Source organism: Vigna unguiculata, chromosome 10 (assembly GCF_004118075.2).
Source record: "Vigna unguiculata cultivar IT97K-499-35 chromosome 10, ASM411807v1, whole genome shotgun sequence".
NCBI lineage: Eukaryota > Viridiplantae > Streptophyta > Magnoliopsida > Fabales > Fabaceae > Vigna > Vigna unguiculata.
Window position 1 is genome coordinate 6,723,819 of NC_040288.1, and position 22,502 is coordinate 6,746,320.

At 37.5% G+C, this 22,502-nt stretch overlaps 1 protein-coding gene across 1 annotated transcript; it reads left to right on the top strand.

Annotated features, from left to right (window-relative positions):
* The first annotated feature begins 9,463 nt into the window (after positions 1 to 9,463).
* On the top strand, positions 9,464 to 10,839 carry LOC114165154. The gene is made up of 4 exons (XM_028049818.1): positions 9,464 to 9,871; positions 10,019 to 10,315; positions 10,400 to 10,488; positions 10,743 to 10,839. The coding sequence occupies exons 1-4, from the start codon at positions 9,464 to 9,466 to the stop codon at positions 10,837 to 10,839; spliced, it is 891 nt and encodes a 296-aa protein (XP_027905619.1).
* The last annotated feature ends 11,663 nt before the right edge of the window (positions 10,840 to 22,502 follow it).

Consider the following 22,502-nt stretch of genomic DNA (forward strand, 5'->3'; position numbering starts at 1 on the left):
CTATCCTCCCAACCCCAATCCAATACTGCAACTCTCTCGATTATAAACCCAACTGCGACCCTATTGCACACCTATAGCCGCCCTCGCGTGCTTTTACTCAAACCACCAGCATGATTCATGCACCAAAACTAACAAAACTACTAGGAAAACAGGATGAAACAATGCACCATGCATGCAATACAATCACGTACTCGTAATAAAACCCAAGGTTTCAAAAAAACACAAACAAACATACAAAGAGAAGAAAAGAGAAAGAGAGAAAACAATCAAGCTTCAAACAACAATAGAAAGCAACCTCAGTTTCATACCTACAATCATCTATACAACAAATACAGTGTGGCAACGCATACAAAAAGAAAAAATAACACAAGTTGTTTGCTTCCCCTACTTGGATTGCCTCTTTCACTCTGTGTTTCTCCCGTAGTCTTCAACTCTCAATTTTTCTACTCTTGTTTCTCTCCCTTTCCCTTTTTTTTTCAAAACCCTAACTTTTAACCTATAAACCCCTTCTTACTCCCAACTTTCTGTTAATATTCTCCATTTTAAATTTATTTTTCTTGACCATTGTATTATTTATATATAATAATTCAAAAAGATACAAAAGATAAAATAATGATTTGTGCGCATCTCAACAACCATATATATGTATATATCTATATGCATGCTGTAATGGCAAAGAAAAATAAGCACTGCACGTGACAAAACTTAATATAAAGAAAGAAAGAGAAAAGAAGAAAAAAATGCAAGGGAAAAACAACCTACATTTTCCACCAACCAGGTTCAAACCAACGTCCTTACCCACATAACACATACCACAACCATTAAGCTATATGCTTATTCATGATTTCATACGCGCTTATAAGTTTATAAACACTCATTTTCAATAAATCATAATTAGATTAAATACTTGAATTAAATAAACAACATCCTAACTCAATAATTAAATTACTTCTTCCATTTTAAGCATCATTCACTTTATAATCTTACCTAAAAATCCTAAGTCTTTCTCGGGTCTTACACAAGGTTAGTCTTAGCTATAGCTTTCTATTAGCCATCTGTTAGGCTTTATTTTTCTGTTCTCTTTTTCCTTTTTCATTTCTGTTATTCTGCATTGTATATATACCTTCATTGATCATTCTTTTCACTTATTTTCTCACCCTAGGTAGCTCCCTATGAAAATGGGGAAGAAGTGACTCTTTGATGGTAACTTTCTTTATTGCCTTTGATTAGAAACATATGTTAGCAGCTCCTTCTCTATTTTAATTTGAACAAATGAACAAAAAAGATAGTTGAAAACTAAATTGAAAAGCATATTGAACAAGCATATTTTTTGTTAAAACTCCATTAAGTCAATTGTAACAGAAGACCGAGATGCACCAGTAGATGCAACAAGGATACTTATATGTTTTCTATAAAAACATTACATTTTTAATGAAGCTTAAGGACAAAGGAAGAGTATTTAAATGAAGCTTCTTAGGGTACTGATTTGATGGTACTCTTTTCAGGTTTTTGGAAGGGGTGTGGGGACTGGTTGTGGTGGTTTTGAACCAGAAGTTTTGACTAAAAAGGTATGTCTGGTGCTATTTATTTGCCTTTTTCTATTATTTGTATTGGCTTTACTTTGTTTTTCTTTTTCTTATGCAGAATTTTGTATAATTTTTTCTTTGTTTCTTTAATCTTATAGGAAAGAAAACTAGAGGAACCAAACGTTATGTGCCTTAGAAGAACTCTGGTCATTTTTCTTGATTTCTCTGTTACATTCATATTATAAGCCTATTTTGAATTTTCTTTTTGGCTAAGAACTTCCTTTGTTAAAACTCTTGTGTTAACCTCATGGATTCCCTTTAGACCCATGTGGGACTTTTGAAGTCATTACCAACTAGGTTGTGTCATCTTCAATATTGCATAACTATAGTTGATTTTTATGTTGTGTTGTTAAAATAAAATAGTTGATTTTGTGGCTTTCTTTTTGGATGACAACATTACAGTAAAGAAGCATGCAATGTAAATGTTGGTGTGCAATATTTTAATATTAATTATGTGTTTTTTGGTTATACTTGTTGAAATGTTACAAAATAGTTATAGTAACATTTTTATAATGTTGCCTTTATAAAAAAAATATCTATAAAATTGTTTAGTAACAATTTGAAAATGTCTCTATTTAAAAAAAAAATATATAACTAACGATATGTAGTAACATTTTTATAATGTTACTTTTTTATATAAAAAAATCTTACTAAAAAATTTAGTAACATTTTAAATGTTACATTTTCATTAATTAAATGTTACTAAAGCTATTTAGTAACAATTTTATAAATGTCTCAATTGATATGTAAAAATGTCACTAAAAGTTATTAGTAACATAGGGTATAACTAACATTTGATATAATGTTACTAGATGATATTAGTAACATTTTTTATAGTTTAGTAACATTTCTTAAATGTTACTAATGATCATATATATAGTAGTGGGCATAGATCCTTTAGTAATACTCAAAAATTGGGATTATAGATCCAATTCCAAAAACTTATGTTTCATAATTTTAGAACTCAATTTATTACATTGGATTTGATTCTTCTTGTATACAAATTACAATAATGTATATCATACCGCAAACCATTCATCGAGGGGTATAAAAGAGTCATTTTAAGTAAAAAATAAAGTTTTTGATCGACATATGAATCAAACACCGCTGCCATTCCATACTCCACTTCCTTTGCCTCTTCCTTAACATCCACCTCTTCATTCGATCATAAATGCATATCAGATAACCTTCAAATCATAATTCCTAACCTGTAAATCAGAAGAAGCGAAACAAAGAGAAGGTTCGAGAACAACAACAAAGGATAACAATGAGACCATTGTGGCGAATGTATGGGACCAAGCCTATGGAGTGCCCATGAGATAGGAAATATCCAAACCCTAAACATAATGTTGACAAAAAGAAAAAGATGGACATTTTTATTCAATGAGGAGTTTTGATGATGATGATGATGATGATGAATTATGGAGAAATGTTGAAGACTTAAAGAATGCATGGAGCTTGAATTCAAGAGATCAATTGAAGACTTAAGAGTTTAGTTGTTTAAGTCTTGTAATATGTGTGTGTCATTTAAAATAGTTAAATTAGTAGATAAAGAGTCAAAAGGCAAAATCCAAACAATAGAGCATTGAGAGAAGGTTTTATTTTTACAAAATGCATTGTGATAATCGATTATCATAGCTAGTGATAATCGATTAACATAAGTATTTTTTTAATTTTTCAGAAACTGCTCTAGAATAATCGATTATCTCAGAGGATAATCGATTATCAATGCAAAACAATGTTTTTCAGAAACTACTCTAGAATAATCGATTATCACTTATGATAATCGATTATCTGTGGAAGTTGTGTCTTAACTTTTCATATTCTTAATCTAATTTCTAAATAGGCTTTTATAAATAAAGTGGTACGCTTTCATTTACTAAAATAGAAGTTTGAGAAGTTTAAGTACTTGAGAACTCTCTATGTGTAGGTTTTGAAAAACCTAGTGTGGGTAAAGCAATAACCTTCATCAAGTGGGATCTTGAGTGATTGAGTGTTGTAGTTGTTGCTAGGTGAAGTCGTTCATCTTTTGTGAGATTCAAAGGAGGTGTTTATTCCTTGTGTGATTCAAGGAAGGTGTTTCTTCATCTCTTGTGTGATTCAAGAGAGGTGTCTTCATCCTTTGTATGATTCAAAGGAGGTGTTCATATCTTGTGGATTTCAAGGGAGGTGTCTTCATCTCTTGTGGCTTCAAGAGAAGTGTTTTCTAAACCCTAAACTTTCTTATCTATGATTATATTTGTGGTTTATTTTAGTGATTGAGTTAATCTCATTTTTTAGAGATTAACAATTAGACCTATGGTCTTTTTGATCTCAATCAATATAAATTCTTATTGTGCAATTTTCTCTTCCTTACTCTCTTTATTCTATTGTGGATATTAAAATAAAGATAAAAATTTTAATTGAACTTTGATATTAAAAGGGAAAAAATTTTAAAGCACAATTTTTATTAAGAACCCAATTCACCCTCCCTCTTGATTTTTTTTTCAAACATGAGAATCATTCCATTGTGTGATTTCCAACCCACAGCGTCTGCAAAAGCACTATGGGTTTGCGAGCGACACCAACAAGAGGAAAAAGACAAGAGTGACAACCAAATGTAGTGAGAGGGAGAAGACGAGAGTATGTGCAAGTGAGAAGAGCAGTTCGAGGAGTAATGTGAGGAAGGAGTGTATTGCGAGTAAAGCAATGAAGTGCAACATAAGGCGAAGAAGGTGAAGAAGAAAACTAAAGATTATTTGTCGGTTATAATGAAGAATTGACATAGTATCTGTTTTTTAAAATTAAAATAACATACTTGTGGACTTTCTATTTTGTTTCTAGGTATAACCAACATAAAAATCATCTAGTTTATTATGAAATTGTCATCGTGCCCACCTTTTATGTTAGTTCGAGTTATAACAGGCATAAAAGGTCTTCTACATTATTCACGCCTATCTTTTATGCCAGTTCTAGTGATTTCAACATAACATGTCTGCATGGATTTTAGGATTTGATTCAGTAACTAGGACAGTTATAATTTTTGAAAAATATAAGTTGTGTTGATATGAGTGCATTGTTTCTATGATTTGCTAATTGAGTTGATTTGAGAATTATCTTAGTAAATCTTTTGTGAAAGAGTTTAACCTTGTGAGTTTTGAACCTTAATGAAATGGATGGACCATCATGTGTCATTCCTATTTGTCTTGAGCGACTTGCTCATGCTTTGTTTATACTCAAATATTTAGTTTGATTCTTTTGTTTTGCAACTTATGAAGATATGCATGATTTGATATGATTAAGGCATTTTTTGTTTCTAACTACTTGGCGAAATAAACCTATCGTAATATTAAGCCATTGATAGCCCCCTTGCTCTGGTTTCGACAGCTACCATCAACCACATCCTTCATATTTTTCCACCCTTTTTATTTTTTCTCTCATTCATCATTTTTCATGTATTCCATCCAATCCATGGAGGGATAAGCTTCAAGGGTTAATTTCACTATAATTTCTTAACTGGATTCCAAGGCTAGAGTGAATAAATTTGTTTGTTCTTTTGGTTCTTGTGTGATTAATTTTTATTTATGTCTTTTAGTTCCTAATCTAGTAAAAGTAATGATTTTTACATTGTAGCAAGTTAGCACAATGTTAAATCTTCCTAATGTAGCAGTCATATGAATCTAAGGGTTTATAAATTTTAATTGAGAAGTTACTTTGGTTAAATTTAGAAACTTTCATATGATTGAATGAATTTGTGCTAATAATTGATAAGTTACTTTGATTAAAAGTGAAAACTTTTATTACAATTAATCAAGAAGTTACTTTGGTTAATTAACTTTTTACTAGATATAAGAGGTAAAAGAATATACATGATTAGGCATAATAATATTTAATTGAGAAGTTAATTTAGTTCAATTTACTATGATTAACCTATAAAATTCTGTTTTTGATTAAGAAGTTACTTTGGTTAAAAGTTAGGACGCCAACAAATTAATTAAGAAGTTACATTGATTAATTTAAATTCTTAGATAAGAAATAAATAATAATAACCTTTAGTAAACCAATGATGAATCCTACCTTGAAAGCAATGGAATTAACTTGTTCTACTATAATTGTTTTAAAGTCTTTTATTAATCTGTTGTTTCATTTATTCTCAATTTTTTCTCTATATTTTTGCATATCATTCATATAGTTTTAATTGCATCAGGATAGATTTTGATAAGAATCAAATATTGAAAATCAATTCTGTAATCGTTTGGATCCGACTCGGGATTAGCTTAACCTTATCTAGTTGGTTCACTACTAACTTAGCAATACTGAAATTGGTATTAATTTGATCGAACAAGGTTATAAATTGCACAAAATTTTCTACTGAAATAAGAATTGATTTATTTAGAGGTGTTTGCTCTAGTTGTAAGTCTTAAAGCCATAAGATTGGTTGTGGCACTAGCAAATGGAAGGATCTTTCTTGTAGTGTTGCATAGCAAGATACATGTACTCACATATGTATCTATCTAATTATTTATTAAATATTTATCTATAGAAAACGAAAAACAAAGTAAAAGAACTTGATATATCAAGAACTAAGAATGAGAGAAAATATAACTGCAATAAATTTTAAATTTTACAATAGAGTGTTTTACATATCAGTCTCTAAGAAAATTTAAATTAATAGTCTACGATTGTGTATACCAAAATTGAATATTAGCATTTGTTATTCATTGACATAAATTGTTGAGTACTGGACTAAGAATCGAATATTAGCATTTTTTATTTATTTAATCACGACAATCCCTATCGAAAAGATAGAACTGATAGAGTTAACTATATTTTATCATTGACTCAAAATTAATAAAAGTTATGAAAAATTATTGCATTCACACCTTGGAAATGAGTTAGATGAGAAAGTGAGTGGTGAAAATGGCATTATAAATGAAGTTGGAAGTGTGCAGTTAGACGCACATCGCGTTACCAACGGAAGCATTTTCAACGAATTTTACCACAAAAATGAATTATGAAGGGTTGGCCCAGCAGCCCTATGCACAGGCCATGAGAGAAAATGGTATCTCCTTTATAACATATAATCTCTCGTGTTTGTTTCAATCGAAAATAATATCAAATTATAATATATAAATTCGTAACATCATATCTTTTACCAGTAATTTTGTTTTTTAATATTTTTAATCTTTTATATAACACTCCCAACAAATCTGTTTGTAACTTTTATATTTATTATTTTCTTTAAAATTATTATTGTATTATGTGTTTAAGTTATTGAATCAAAACTTATTATTCTAAAGAAATAATATAGTTAGGATCTGGCCCATTAAAGTTGCCCTATAATTTTCTGCCCTAAAGTAAAGGGCTGTCCCTTGTAATTGGGCCTAGGGCGGGTCCAATTGATAAAACCATTTTCAGGTTGTCCTAACTCACACTTTTCACACTTGCAGAAAACTCAACAATCGTCACCTTTCCTTTCCCGCACAGAACGCTCTGCTAGGGTTTGTCCTAAGGTCCACGTTGAGCTAACTCCAAACCCAGTTCCTACTCCGCATAAGTACCTCTTCCTAGCTCGTATGATTTTCATTGTTTTCCTTGGCATTTTAACAGTTAGGGCTTCGTAATGATCCACCCTTGGTTCTGTTTCTCTACTATTTTTAGCTCTCTAGTTCATACATAGAGCTGCAATGCTCGTTGTCGTGTCGTCGAGGTCTTCGCTAACTTCTTTCAGGTAGGGAAGCTCTAGCTCACTCTCGTGTTTCGTTTCTGTCTAGTCATGTAACTGTTGTTTTGAGGTCATGTGGATGGTTTGATGTTGTAATAACTGTGAATGTATGAATATCCGTGGTTTGGACTGGCGTGGGTAACTGTTGCAGGAAAACAGTGGCGAGACCTGCTAATCTCGCCCAAGTGAGCCAGTCTCGCCTAGGCGAGATGAACAAGGACTCGCCCAAATCCTATTACGCGAGAGGTCGCCCAGGCGACCCGCTCATTATTTTTGAGCGAGCGAGTATCTCGCCCAGGCGAGAGGGGTCTCGCCTAAGCGAGATCCCGCGTGGTTTCCCTTATGCTTTTTCGAGCCCTCGCCTAGGCAAAGGAAGCTCGCCTGAGCGAGCACGTCTCGCCTGAGTGAGACCCTTCAGCCTGAACGAGGGGCTGGGCGAGGCAGTGCGTTGATTGGTTGCTTGTTTGTTCTTGGATGATTGGTATTGGTTTGGGTATGAATGTTATGATGAGAAACATGTATATAATGGAGTATTATGTATGCTTGGCATGAGTCATGAATTGTAGATGATGGGTTTGGTATGAAAATTGGCATGTGAACTAAATGAGATGGGTATTATTAAAATGGCATGATAACGAGATGAGTTGGATCTTATGTACATGGATGGATTATGATGAGTTGGGCCTAGAAACGTGAAAGGTATTGGCTTTAAAGGTTGACATATTGGATATATCCTTGCATGGTGAATACTATTTGACTGTGTGATCATATTTTTGTCTGTGTCAGTGCATAATTCCTTGGGGTCTCTAGGTGAGACTTTTAGGGTTGCGCTTCAGTGGTCGGGACGTAATTCCATGGCCCTATTAGTGGGTGCCCATGGTGGTGTCCCATCTGTATAATTAGGTAAGGATTCAAGGAAAGGATCGCATCCTAACACTCTAAGGAGTCAGTTAGTCTCACTTAGAGCGGACTGATTCCTGTGGTGAGAGTAGCAGGAGGCCTGAAATTCATTAAGGGCTAACCTTGTGGTGAGGGAAATCGTTTCATTGTAACACTTGCAACACATAGCTCGGGGGGTGAACAGAGGTATCCACTACAAGTGCAAGCATCCGCTGAATCCGACCTGGTTATACGTATCCGGATGAGTCGAGTCGAGTTGTAGTATATTGCCTGACAAGTCGTAACATGCTTGGTTGAATTAAGTTTATGATGTTGTGAAATTATATCTGATCGGATGGATGAAATCTTTTGTGCTTAGCTTACCCTACTTTTGTTGTTGTGTGCTTTGTTGTGTGGTACTCTCTCTTGCGATGATCATCAACTTGTTGGTGTGAGCAGATGCGAGGAACACCCGTGGGCAACAGGGTGGTGATAGTTTCGCTGCATAGTCCGCATAGACTGGATCTTGTTCCTTGATGGGTTTCTTTAGGGCTTAGGCCCATGTATCATTTTCTGTTTAGTACTCTACTTCTTTTAGTAGACCTTTCAACTATTTCCGTTGGCATCGTGGTGTGTCTAGTTTTGTAGGGGTGACGTTAAAGACCCAGGACTGTGTTAATATACTCTCTATGTGTAGCGTTTCTTTAATTACGCTTATAAATTAAATGGGACGTTACACTTATGGTGTCAGAGCGGTCATTCCTTAGGTCTGTGGACTTGGATTGTCCGCTTAGCTTTCTTTGTGTGTCTCTGAGTGTTTAGTTAAAATCCTATCTTATCGAGCCTAACCAAGTGATTATCTATGTTCCAGTGAGCTATGGCACCTCACCGTAGGAACGCTCTATCCTTCCAGGGCGATGCACCGGACATTGCAAGAGCTATAGAAGCCATGGTGGCGACTATGGCGCAGCAGAGTACAGCTATGATGCAGCAGCACGAGGCATCTATGTAGCGACAAGCAGCGTCGGTCGAGCAGCAGTAATTAGTGATGCAGCAGATGGAAGCTGCTAGGGTAGCTATTGAGGATGCCCACAGGCAGCACATGGAGGCCCTCCGGCAGCTGGAGGAGGCCAGGACAGCTACCCTCGTCTTCGGACCTGAACCACGCCCTACAGTCAGGGAGTGGAACTTAGAAGATTTTCTGAAGCACCACCCAGCAAAGTTTGATGGGAAGACTAGTCCTGACGCCGCAGACTAATGGCTGAAGGACTTAGAGCGCATCTATGATGCAAAGATGTGCCCCACAGAGAACAAGTTGGTGTTCTCTATATATATGCTCACGGGGGAGGCAGAGCATTGGTGGATTAGCACCAAATCCATCCTGGAGAAGAGAGATGAGCCAGTGACACGGGAGGCTTTCAGGGGGAGATTCCTCTCCGAGTACTTTCCTGACAGCATCTGGTACGCCAAGGAGGTGGAGTTCCTCCAGTTGACCCAAGGAGGGAAGATGGTGACAGAGTATGCTGAGAGGTTCAAACACCTCGGCTGTTTCTACACCCTACCACTTGATGAGGAGTGGCGATGCAGGAAGTTCGAGAATGGACTTCGCGGTGATATCCGCTTGATGGTGGCTCCTTTGTCCATCAAGAACTTTGCCGCTCTGGTGGAGAAGGATAGAGTGATGGAGAAGATGAAACGTGAGGTGGAAGGCCAGCGCCCACAGTAGCCACAGCCGTCTCAGAGAATTGGTGGACCATCTGGGTCCAAACCTAGGCACGAGGAGCGGAGGAGACCGTATGACAGACCTTACCATCAGCCTCAAGGGTCTAAGAGCTTTTCTCCTCAATAGGGCCGAGTTCAGTGTTACATATGTGGAGGACCCCACCTGAGGAGCGCTTGTCCACGTAAGGAAGGTTATCGCCGGTGCAACAACTATGACAAGGAAGGCCACTTTGGGAAGGATTGCCCCAACCTTGCTAGGGTAGTGACGCGCCCTCCAGTTCAGACTCCCCATCAGCATCAGAGGAGAGACAGAGGCAACAAGCTTCAGGTGACGAGCAGGGTGTATGCCATGACAGGAGCAGAGGCGACTGGTTCAGGTAATCTGGTTGTGGGTAATTGTGTGATAGCTGGTATGTCTTGCTATGTATTGTACGATTCTAGAGTGACATACTCCTTTGTGTCAGATGATTGTTTGTGACGTCTGGGTCTGCCGGTGTGCGAACTATAGTGTGAGCTTGCGGTGTCTACTCCGGCATCAGGTTTGGTTAGGACATCGTCCTTATGTGCTAGGTGCCCGGTGGAGGTGGAAGGACGCAGGTACAAGGTGAACCTAATATGCCTGCCACTACGAGACTTGGAAGTGATCCTGGGAATGGATTGACTCTCTACCAACCACATTCTTATAGACTGCCGAGAGAAGAGACTGTTGTTTCCTGACTCTGGGAGCCCGACATCAGGATTGTCCGCTTAGCTTTCTTTGTGTGTCTCTGAGTGTTTAGTTAAAATCCTATCTTATCGAGCCTAACCAAGTGATTATCTATGTTCCAGTGAGCTATGGCACCTCACCGTAGGAACGCTCTATCCTTCCAGGGCGATGCACCGGACATTGCAAGAGCTATAGAAGCCATGGTGGCGACTATGGCGCAGCAGAGTACAGCTATGATGTAGCAGCACGAGGCATCTATGTAGCGACAAGCAGCGTCGGTCGAGCAGCAGTAATTAGTGATGCAGCAGATGGAAGCTGCTAGGGTAGCTATTGAGGATGCCCACAGGCAGCACATGGAGGCCCTCCGGCAGCTGGAGGAGGCCAGGACAGCTACCCTCGTCTTCGGACCTGAACCACGCCCTACAGTCAGGGAGTGGAACTTAGAAGATTTTCTGAAGCACCACCCAGCAAAGTTTGATGGGAAGACTAGTCCTGACGCCGCAGACTAATGGCTGAAGGACTTAGAGCGCATCTATGATGCAAAGATGTGCCCCACAGAGAACAAGTTGGTGTTCTCTATATATATGCTCACGGGGGAGGCAGAGCATTGGTGGATTAGCACCAAATCCATCCTGGAGAAGAGAGATGAGCCAGTGACACGGGAGGCTTTCAGGGGGAGATTCCTCTCCGAGTACTTTCCTGACAGCATCTGGTACGCCAAGGAGGTGGAGTTCCTCCAGTTGACCCAAGGAGGGAAGATGGTGACAGAGTATGCTGAGAGGTTCAAACACCTCGGCCGTTTCTACACCCTACCACTTGATGAGGAGTGGCGATGCAGGAAGTTCGAGAATGGACTTCGCGGTGATATCCGCTTGATGGTGGCTCCTTTGTCCATCAAGAACTTTGCCGCTCTGGTGGAGAAGGATAGAGTGATGGAGAAGATGAAACGTGAGGTGGAAGGCCAGCGCCCACAGTAGCCACAGCCGTCTCAGAGAATTGGTGGACCATCTGGGTCCAAACCTAGGCACGAGGAGCGGAGGAGACCGTATGACAGACCTTACCATCAGCCTCAAGGGTCTAAGAGCTTTTCTCCTCAATAGGGCCGAGTTCAGTGTTACATATGTGGAGGACCCCACCTGAGGAGCGCTTGTCCACGTAAGGAAGGTTATCGCCGGTGCAACAACTATGGCAAGGAAGGCCACTTTGGGAAGGATTGCCCCAACCTTGCTAGGGTAGTGACGCGCCCTCCAGTTCAGACTCCCCATCAGCATCAGAGGAGAGACAGAGGCAACAAGCTTCAGGTGACGAGCAGGGTGTATGCCATGACAGGAGCAGAGGCGACTGGTTCAGGTAATCTGGTTGTGGGTAATTGTGTGATAGCTGGTATGTCTTGCTATGTATTGTACGATTCTAGAGTGACATACTCCTTTGTGTCAGATGATTGTTTGTGACGTCTGGGTCTGCCGGTGTGCGAACTATAGTGTGAGCTTGCGGTGTCTACTCCGGCATCAGGTTTGGTTAGGACATCGTCCTTATGTGCTAGGTGCCCGGTGGAGGTGGAAGGACGCAGGTACAAGGTGAACCTAATATGCCTGCCACTACGAGACTTGGAAGTGATCCTGGGAATGGATTGACTCTCTACCAACCACATTCTTATAGACTGCCGAGAGAAGAGACTGTTGTTTCCTGACTCTGGGAGCCCGAGTTGGTATCTTCCCAGGGTGCTATGAAGGAACTCCATGATGGCGTGCAGTGTTACATAATCTTCACACATCTAGGGGTGGAGAAAGAGGAGAAGACGTCAGTTATACCGGTCGTGCATGAGTTTGAAGATGTGTTTCCAGACGAGGTGTCAGGGTTGCCTCCCCACAGAGAGGTGGAGTTTTCTATCGATCTAGTGTTGGGGACAGGTCCGGTATCGATGGCTCCCTACCGCATGGCTCTGGCGGAGTTGGTTGAACTCAAGAAACAGATTGAGGAGCTAATGGCGAAGCAGTTTATCCGACCCAGCACTTCGGCTTGGGGAGCGCCAGTGCTGTTGGTGAAGAAGAAAGATGGGAGTTCGCGTCTGTGTGTGGACTACAGGCAGTTAAACAAGATGACGATCAAGAATAAGTACCCTCTCCCGAGAATCGACGACTTGATGGATCAACTATATTGGTCGTCAGTTTTCTCGAAGATAGATTTGCGATCGGGATACCATCAGATTATGGTAAAGGCTGATGATGTACAGAAGACGACATTCAGGTCCAGATATGGCCATTACGAGTATGTGGTTATGCCTTTTGGTGTGACCAACGCTCCGGCGGTGTTCATGGATTACATGAACAGGATCTTCCGACCTTTCCTAGATAAGTTTGTCGTAGTCTTCATAGACGACATCCTTATCTATTCCAGGACTTAGGAGGAGCATGCAGAACACCTGAGGTTGGTGCTTGGTGTTTTGAGAGAAAAACAGTTGTACGCCAAGTTGTCCAAGTGCGAGTTCTGGATAGGTGAGGTTCAGTTTTTGGGGCATGTGATATCCGCCCAGGGAATTGCAGTGGACCCAGCGAAGGTCGAGGCAGTGGTAAAGTGGGAAAGTCCTAAGTCGGCCACGGAGATCAGGAGCTTTGTGGGGTTAGCGGGCTACTATAGGAGATTCATAGAGGGATTCTCCAAGATAGCGGTGCCCTTGACCTTGCTTACTCGGAAGGACCAACCTTTCACTTGGACGGACAAGTGTGAGGAGAACTTTCAGGAGCTAAAGAGAAGGTTGATGAGTGCTCCTATATTGGTAATTCTGGATGTTGGGAAACCGTTTGAAGTTTACTATGACACATCTCATCTGGGGCTCGGCTGTGTTCTAATGCAGGAAAAGAAGGCGGTGGCGTATGCTTCAGAGCAACTTAAGGTGCATGAGCGTAATTATCCCACACACGACCTAGAGTTGGCAGCCATAGTGTTTGCTTTGAAGATTTGGAGGCATTATCTTTATGGTGCCCAGTTCCGCGTGTTCAGCGATCATAAGAGCCTCAAGTATTTGTTTGACCAAAAGGAGCTGAACATGAGGCAGAGAAGATGGATGGAATTCCTGAAGGATTATAACTTTGAGCTCCTATATCACCCAGGGAAGGCGAATGTAGTGGCAGATGCCTTGAGTAGGAAGACAATGCATATTGCACACCTTATGATTAAGGAAGTGGAGCTGCTAGAGAAATTCCGAGACATGAGGCTACAGGTTGAGTTAGGGTCCGAGTCCATTAGGTGTAGTACCCTTACTATATCTAGTGACTTCTTGGGCTCAATCAAGGAGCGGCAGTTATTGAACGCCAGTTTGAACAAGGTTAGAGAACAACTTGGGTTGGATGAGGTTAGAGACTTTGCCTTGGGTGATGATGGTATACTGAGATTTTAGAGCAGAATCTGTGTACCTAATTATGCAGAGGTGAAGAAGTTGGTCCTTGAGGAGGGACACAAGAGTCGTCTTAGCTTGCATCCTGGCATGACTAAGATGTACCAGGACCTCAAGGAGACCTTCTGGTGGTAGGGGATGAAGAAGGATGTGACCCTTTTTGTATCAGCCTGTTTGACTTGTTAGAAGGCGAAGGTGGAGCACTAGAGGCCCGGGGGAATTCTACAGCCTTTGGAGATACCCGTGTGGAAATGGGACAGCATCTCCATGGACTTTGTAACTCATCTACCGCGGACTTTTAGAGGACATGACACCATTTGGGTGATAGTGGATCGATTGACCAAGAGTGCCCACTTCTTGGCGATGAACTTGAGAATGTCCATGACCAAGTTGGCCCAGCTGTACGTTAAGGAGATCGTGAGATTTCATGGAGTACCTTGGAGCATAGTTTCCGACAGAGACCCGCGATTTACATCCCGGTTCTGGCAAACCTTACAGGAAGCTTTGGGGACCAAGTTGACTATGAGCTCAGCCTACCATCCTCAGACTGATGGCCAATCAGAAAGGACCATTCAGTCACTTGAGGACTTACTGCGGACGTGTATATTGGATCACCTGGGGGCTTGGGATGAGGTGTTGCCCTTGATAGAGTTCACCTACAACAACAGTTTTCATGCGAGCATTGGCATGGGGCCATATGAGGCTCTTTATGGAAGGAGGTGTAGGACTTCTCTCTGTTGGTATCAGGATGGAGAAGCGGTATTGGTTGGACTAGAATTGTTGGAGCAGACCACCGAAAAAGTGAGGATGGTGAGGAATAGAATGCAGGCATCTCAGAATTGGCAGAAGGCCTATGCTGACCGTAGGAGGAGACCCCTGGAGTTCGCAGCGGGCGATCATGTGTTCTTGAGGGTGACCCGAACCATTGGTGTGGGAAGGGCTCTCCGCTCAAGGAAACTTTCCCCTAAGTTCCTTGGCCCATATTAGATCACGAGGAGGATTGGACCGGTGGCTTATGAGATAGCTATACCCCCTTAGTTGGCGAACCTTCATCCGGTGTTTCATGTGTCACAGCTGAGGAAGTATGTATTCGATTCAGCCCATGTGTTGGAAGCTGAGGATATACAGATCATAGAGGATCTCACAGTGGAAGTACCACCCATCGTTTTAGAGGATAGTAAGGTTGAAGAACGCCGAGGAAATACCGTCAGCCTCGTTAAATTCATCTGGGATCGAAGGACGGGTGACTCGACTTGGGAGTTAGAGGAGGACATGAGAAAATCACATCCACGTCTGTTTACCTGATGAGTCTTTGTTTTCGAGGTCGAAAATTTTCTTGTTGGGGAGAATGTAAGGCCCATTAAAGTTGCCCTATTATTTTCTACCCTAAAGTAAAAGGTTGTCCCTTGTAATTGGGTCTAGGACGACCCCAATTAATAAAACCATTTTCAGGTTGCCCTAACTCACACTTTTCACACTTGCAGAAAACTCAGCACTCGTCACCTTTCCTTTCCCGCACAGAACGCTCTGCTAGGGTTTGTCCTAAGGTCCACGTTGAGCTAACTCCGAACCCAGTTCCTACTCCACGTAAGTACCTCTTCCTAGCTTGTATGATTTCCATTGTTTTCCTTGGCATTTTTCCAGTTAGGGCTTCGTAATGATCCACCCTTGGTTCTGTTTCTCTTCTATTTTTAGCTCTCTAGTTCATACATAGAGTTGTAGTGCTCGCTGTCGTGTCGTCGAGGTCTTCGCTAACTTCTTCCAGGTAGGGAAGCTCTAGCTCACTCTCGTGTTTCGTTTCTGTCTAGTCATGTAACTGTTGTTTTGAGGTCATGTGGATGGTTTGATGTTGTAATAACTGTGAATGTATGAATATCAGTGGTTTGGACTGGCGTGGGTAACTTTTGCAGGAAAATAGTGGCGAAACCTGTTAATCTCGCCCAAGCGAGCCAGTCTCGCCTAGGCGAGATGAACAGGGACTCGCCCAAATCCTATTACGCGAGAGGTCGCCCAGGCGACCCGCTCATTATTTTTGAGCGAGCAAGTATCTCGCCCAGGCGAGAGAGGTCTCGCCTAAGCGAGATCCCGCGTGGTTTCCCTGATGCTTTTTCGAGCCCTCGCCGAGGCGAAGGGGGCTCGCCTGAGCGAGCACGTCCTTCCTGAGCGAGACCCTTCAGCCTGAGCGAGGGGTTGGGCGAGGCAGGGCGCTGTTTGGATGCTTGTTTGTTCTTGGATGATTGGTATTGGTTTGGGTATGAATGTTATGATGAGAAACATGTATATAATGGAGTATTATGTATGCTTGGCATGAGTCATGAATTGTAGATGATGGGTTTGGTATGAAAATTGGCATGTGAACTAAATGAGATGGATATTATTAAAGTGGCATGATAACGAGATGAGTTGGATCTTATGTACATGGATGGATTATGATGAGTTGGAATGAGTTGGGCCTGGAAACGTGAAAGGTATTGGTTTTAAAGGTTGACATATTGGATATATCCTTGCATGGTGAATACTATTTGACTGTGTGATCATATTTTTGTCTGTGTTAGTGCATAATTCCTTGGGGTCTCTAGGTAAGACTTTTAGGATTGCGCTTCAGTGGTCGGGACGTAATTCCATGGCCCTATTAGTGGGTGCCCATGGTGGTGCCCCATCTGTATAATTAGGTAAGGATTCAAGGAAAGGATCGCATCCTGACACTCTAAGGAGTCAGTTAGTCTCACTTAGAGCGGACTGACTCCTGTGGTGAGAGTAGCAGGAGGCCTGAAATTCATTAAGGGCTAACCTTGTGGTGAGGGAAATCGTTTCATTGTAACACTTGCAACACATAGCTCGGGGGGTGAGCAGCTCAGGGGTGAGTAGAGGTATCCACTACAAGTGCAAGCATCCGCTGAATCCGACCTGGTTATACGTATCCGGATGAGTCGAGTCGAGTCGTAGTGTATTGCCTGACAAGGCGTAACATGCTTGGTTGAATTGAGTGTATGATGTTGTGAAATTATATATGATCGGTTGGATAAAATCTTTTGTGCTTAGCTTACCCTACTTTTGTTGTTGTGTGCTCTGCTGTGTGGTACTCTCTCTTGCGATGATCATCAACTTGTTAGTGTGAGCATATGCGAGGAACACCCGTGGGCAACAGAGTGGTGATAGTTCCGCTGCATAGTCCGCATAGACTGGATCTTGTTCCTTGATGGGTTTCTTTTGGGCTTAGGCCCATGTATCATTTTCTGCTTAGTACTCTACTTCTTTTAATAGACCTTTCAATTGTTTCTGTTGGCATCGTGGTGTGCCTAGTTTTGTAGGGGTGACATTAAAGACCCCAGGACTGTGTTGATATACTCTCTATTTGTAGCGTTTCTTTAATTACGCTTATAAATTAAATGGGATGTTACAGGATCTATATGTACAAAATTCTCATGAATAAGAAAAATGAAAAATATAAATAAAATAAAATATTTCAGAAATTAATTTCAGTTAGTTATAAAAACTTTTACCTATAATTTTCTTTGTAATTTTTGAGGTGTTTATAAACTTACATTGAATTATCATATGTAATAGGAGAAGGGTGAATATAATAAACCCATAAGTTGATTGCAAAATCTTGTAGCTTCTGTTCAAAACACCTACTCTGGTTTGCAAAGATCCAAACAAAATTCAACAATTTTACCAAACATATTGTTTTGAATATATTACTACATTTTTCAAATTCAAACTTATTTCAATTTTCTTAAAAAATTAATTAAAGGGTTAGCTATATGTTTTATCTCCGAAAAAGTTTATATGAAAAACTAGTCTTTATTTTAAAAGATACAAAATGCGCAATGAAAATACGACTTCCCAATAATTCAACCACAAACTTAAAACCTATATATTTCATTTGATAAATCAACTTAGTTAAATATATTACCAATTGATCAAAATATTATTATATCATTGACTTCACCTAATTATCATTGACTTTGACTCTTTCCTTTCTTAATATATAATATTTTTTATCAATTCATTATAAATATATAATATTTTATTCTTGCAGCCAGGCTAGTTGCACCAGAGAAAACGTTGCATAAATAACATAATAAAAATGCTTCCGGTTTGCAATAATATAAGACATCAATCATAATCTTAAAAATATTATTATGTATACTTCCACTTTAATTCAACTTTACAAAACTAGCTAATATGAAAGGTTGTATTCACTTATATATTACAATTTAATTTATTTTTAATTGACGTAGGATCTCTAACAAAAGTCATATTATAATATATAGTTAAATATATTTTTATTCTATAAACTTTGACGTGACAGTGAAATTCGTTTGTTTTAAACTTTGATATGGTTTGATCCTTTAAATTTTCTTAATGTGTCAAAAGACGCTTTAGATCAGGGTTTGAGTTTTTACACCATTAGACATGTTCCAACCCAAATGTTAATCCAAGACATCATTTATGCGTAAAAAATTTAAAAGTCATTAAATTAAAAATATATATTTATTTTTAAAGTTTAAAGCCTAAAATGTATCAAAGTTTCAGACAATGACAAGTTTCAATTTCGCGTGCAGTTTAGAAACTAAAAAAATACTTTTCCCGATATTTACCCTAATTAGCTGCAACATTATATGAATTATGATGTATTTTGGGTGAATTTAGACTTAAACTTTAGAGATGTAGCCATTGGTGTAAGAGATCCATCTAATAGAGTTCCATAACCTATCATCACACCAAGAAGTAGTAAGGATTGGAAAATTCTTGAAAGCATAGTCTATTGTGGTTTGGTTGCATTATTAGCAAGCATCATATTCACTCTAATTTGATGCAATACATTATATTGAACATGATGTATTTTTGTTGAAATACATACACAAACTCTGGAGATATAGCCATTGATGTAACAAATCCATCTAATAGAGTTCCACAACCTATCATCACACCAAGAAGCAGTAAGTAGGGTTTGGTAAATTTTTAAAAGAGTAGTCTATGGTGCTTTGGATGAATCGTTAGCATGCCTTCAATTTACTCTAATTTGCTGTGGTGTATTTTTGTTTAAATTCATATATAGACTCTGGAGATATAGCCATTGATGTAACAAATCCATCTAATAGAGTTCCACAACCTATCATCACACCAGGAAGTAGTAAGGGTTGCCAAATTCTTAAAAGCATAGTTTATAGTGGTTTGGTTGAATTATTAGCAAGCATTAGATTTACACTAATTTGATGTAACATTATATTGATTATGGTGTATTTTTGTTGAAATTCATACACAGACTCTGGAGATATAGCCATTGATGTAACAAATCCATCTAATAGAATTCCACAACCTATCATCACACCAAGAAGTTGTAAGTAAGCGTTGAGAAATTTTTAAAAGCATAGTTTATGGTGCTTTGGCTGAATCATTAGCATGCCTTATATTTACTCTGATTTGTTGCAACATTATATTGATTATGGTGTATTTTTGTTGAAATTCATACATAGATTCTGGAGATGTAGCCATTGATGTAACAAATCCATCTAATAGAGTTCCACAATCTATCATCACACCAAGAAGTAGTAAGGGTTACCAAATTCTTAAAAGCCTATGAGGTTTGGCTGAATTATTAGTAAGCATCATATTTACTCTAATTTGATGCAACATTATATTGATTATGGTGTATTTTTGTTGAAATTCATACACAGACTCTAAAGATGTAACTGTTAATGTAACAAATCCATCTAATAGAGTTCCACAACCTATCATCACACCAAGAAGTAGTAAGTAAGCGTTGGGAAATTTTTAAAAGCGTAGTCTATGGTACTTTGGTTGAATCATTAGCATGCCTTTGATTTCCTGTAATTTGTTGCAACATTACATTGATTATGGTGTATTTTGTTGAAATTCATACACAGACTCTGGAGATATAGCCATTGTTGCAACAGATCCATCTAATAGAGTTCCACAACCTATCATCACACCAGGAAGTAGTAAGTAATGGTTGGAAAATTCTTAAAAGCATAGATTATGGTCTTTTGGCTTAATTATTAACAAGCCTCATATTTACTCTAAGTTCATGCAACATTATATTGATTATGGTGTACTTTGGTTGAAATTGAGACACAAACCCTAGAGAAACAATTGTTGTTGTAACAGATCCATCTAATATAGTTCCACTACCTACCATCACAGTAGGGAGTGGTAAGGGTCGAGAAATCCTTAAAAGCATAGTCTATGGTGGTTTGGATCAATTGTTGGAAAGCCTCAGAGTTGTGATATCTGCAGCAACTACTGATGCTGCCATATGTATAAATTCAACTTTATTTTCTCCTACTTTTGCATTTTTTTTCTTTGGACTATAATATACACTACAAAAAATTAATGGTTATACTAAAATGATTAGTATTATAAATAAAAATTATAATTGGTTTTGTAAATTGGTTTCTAAAATTATACCACAAACAAAGTTTTGGCTATCAAAGGAATTAGTTTCTAAATTGGTCTCTAACTAATTAATGACCAATTGATAAACTAATTCCTTTGGTAAACAAAACCTCAATAGCTAATTTTAAAGACCAATTTACAAACCAATTAGAATTTTTATTCATAATAGTGACTATTTTAGTAAGTAATAACTTTTAGCTTGCTTTATAAATTGACCACTATAGTAATTAATTATTTTTAGCACTAAAATTTGTTACCATAGTGATATAGGTTGCATCTCATGCATGCATTTTACTTGAAATTAATAATATTGTTTTCGTTGGAAAAACATTATCTAATAAGTAATGTAAGTAGAGATGGCAAATAAACACGTCCCCGTGGGTATTGCTTGAATTCGTCCCCGTTTTGACGGGGAATCCCCACATTGATTGGGCATGGGTATGGGTATGGGAAATTCCCGACTTTTTCAATTAGGTATGGGGATGGGCATAGGGATGTACATATCCCCACCATAATACCCGTCCTCGTTTAAATTATTAAAATATTCACAATTAATTAAGTAACTATATATATATATATATATATACTATTATTTATTTCTTCTAATTATTTGGTTTGTCATGAAACTCATTTGCATCTCCATTATATTTTTCATCTTATCATAATTTTTATGTAATTATGTTAAAAAGATGTATGTCAATTAAAAAAAAATTATGTCTCACATTTGAATATTTCTATTATTTTTTTATCTTTTTATTTATTGTATATTTTTCTTTCATATGAGAAAGTTTAATACTCTCAATTTAAGTATTTAATAGCACAAACTTTTCGTTTACTAGGTAATACAAAAAAAATTCTTTACTTATTATTATTAGTTTTTGTTTCATTTGAAGAACTCTTTTGTTTTGCTAAAACAATTTTTGTTATTTCTCAACCATTGAGTATATATTTTGATATTTGAAAAGTTTTTTTAGATCTCTAAGGTATTTTTCATTTTATCAGAACCTTAATTATACATTTATTTTCCTTTATGCGATTTCTTTCAAAAGTCTCTCAAATTGTTTCTAAACATTTGTTAATTTTTTAATATTTTTATTTGTTGTTTATTTTGATTATGTAGAATACTATTTTAATATATTTTATCTAATTTTTTTTTTATTTTCTAACTTATTATCAATCATATTGTAATTTTTCACTATAATTGTATAAATAACTTTTATTTCTGCAACAAAAATTAATGTAATTTTCATGAATATTTTTTATCACCATCCAACATAATTGAAGTTCAAAAGATACAAGATCTATGTTAAAATTTTATTATTATGATTATTATTTATTCTTTGTATCATTTTGATATATTATAACTTTTATTAGTGTATAAAAAAGAGATTAATTAGAATTTAAAAGATTAAAGTAAAGAAACATTTAAAATATATTTTAATTTGAATATTTGTTTTTCTTTTATATTTTTTAAAAATTATTTTTAAATTTTATCAACTAGGTTTCATTAATGTTTGCAAATTTAATAAATGTTTTGGTTCTTATGAAATTTTATTTGGTATTATAATCTAAAATATAATAATTATAATTTATTTTAAACTTTTATTATGATTATTATTTGTTCTTTGTATCATTTTAATCAAATGATGTATTATAACTTTTATTAGTGTATAAAAAAGAGATTCATTAGAATGTAAAAGATCGAAGTAAACAAACATTTAAAATATATTTTAATTTGAATATTTTTTCCTTTTATATTTTTTTAAAAATATTTTTAAATTTTATCAACTATATTTCATTAATATTTTCAATTTTAATAAATGTTTTGGTTTTCATGAAATTTTATTTGGTATTATAATCTAAAATGTAAATAATTATAATTTATTTTAAAGTATTTGATATCGAAGAAACAAAAAAACCATCATTCTAATATTGAATATTTGATAATATTATGTTTCCTTTACCATAATTTTTATTATTTTATAAAAGTTAATTAAAATTAATATTGAAGTAGTAAGAAAACGGGTATGGGTATGGGTACGAGATTATACCCGTTACTCGGTGGAGATGGGGATGGGAAAAAAGTTT

Coding starts and splice junctions, on each gene's coding strand:
- LOC114165154 (XM_028049818.1), top strand. CDS start 9,464: ATGTGCCCCACAGAGAACAAGTTGGTGTTCTCTATATATATGCTCACG. Junction 9,872..10,018: donor TGGAGAAGATGAAACGTGAG/GTGGAAGGCCAG, acceptor TCTCCTCAATAG/GGCCGAGTTCAGTGTTACAT. Junction 10,316..10,399: donor TAGCTGGTATGTCTTGCTAT/GTATTGTACGAT, acceptor TGCGAACTATAG/TGTGAGCTTGCGGTGTCTAC.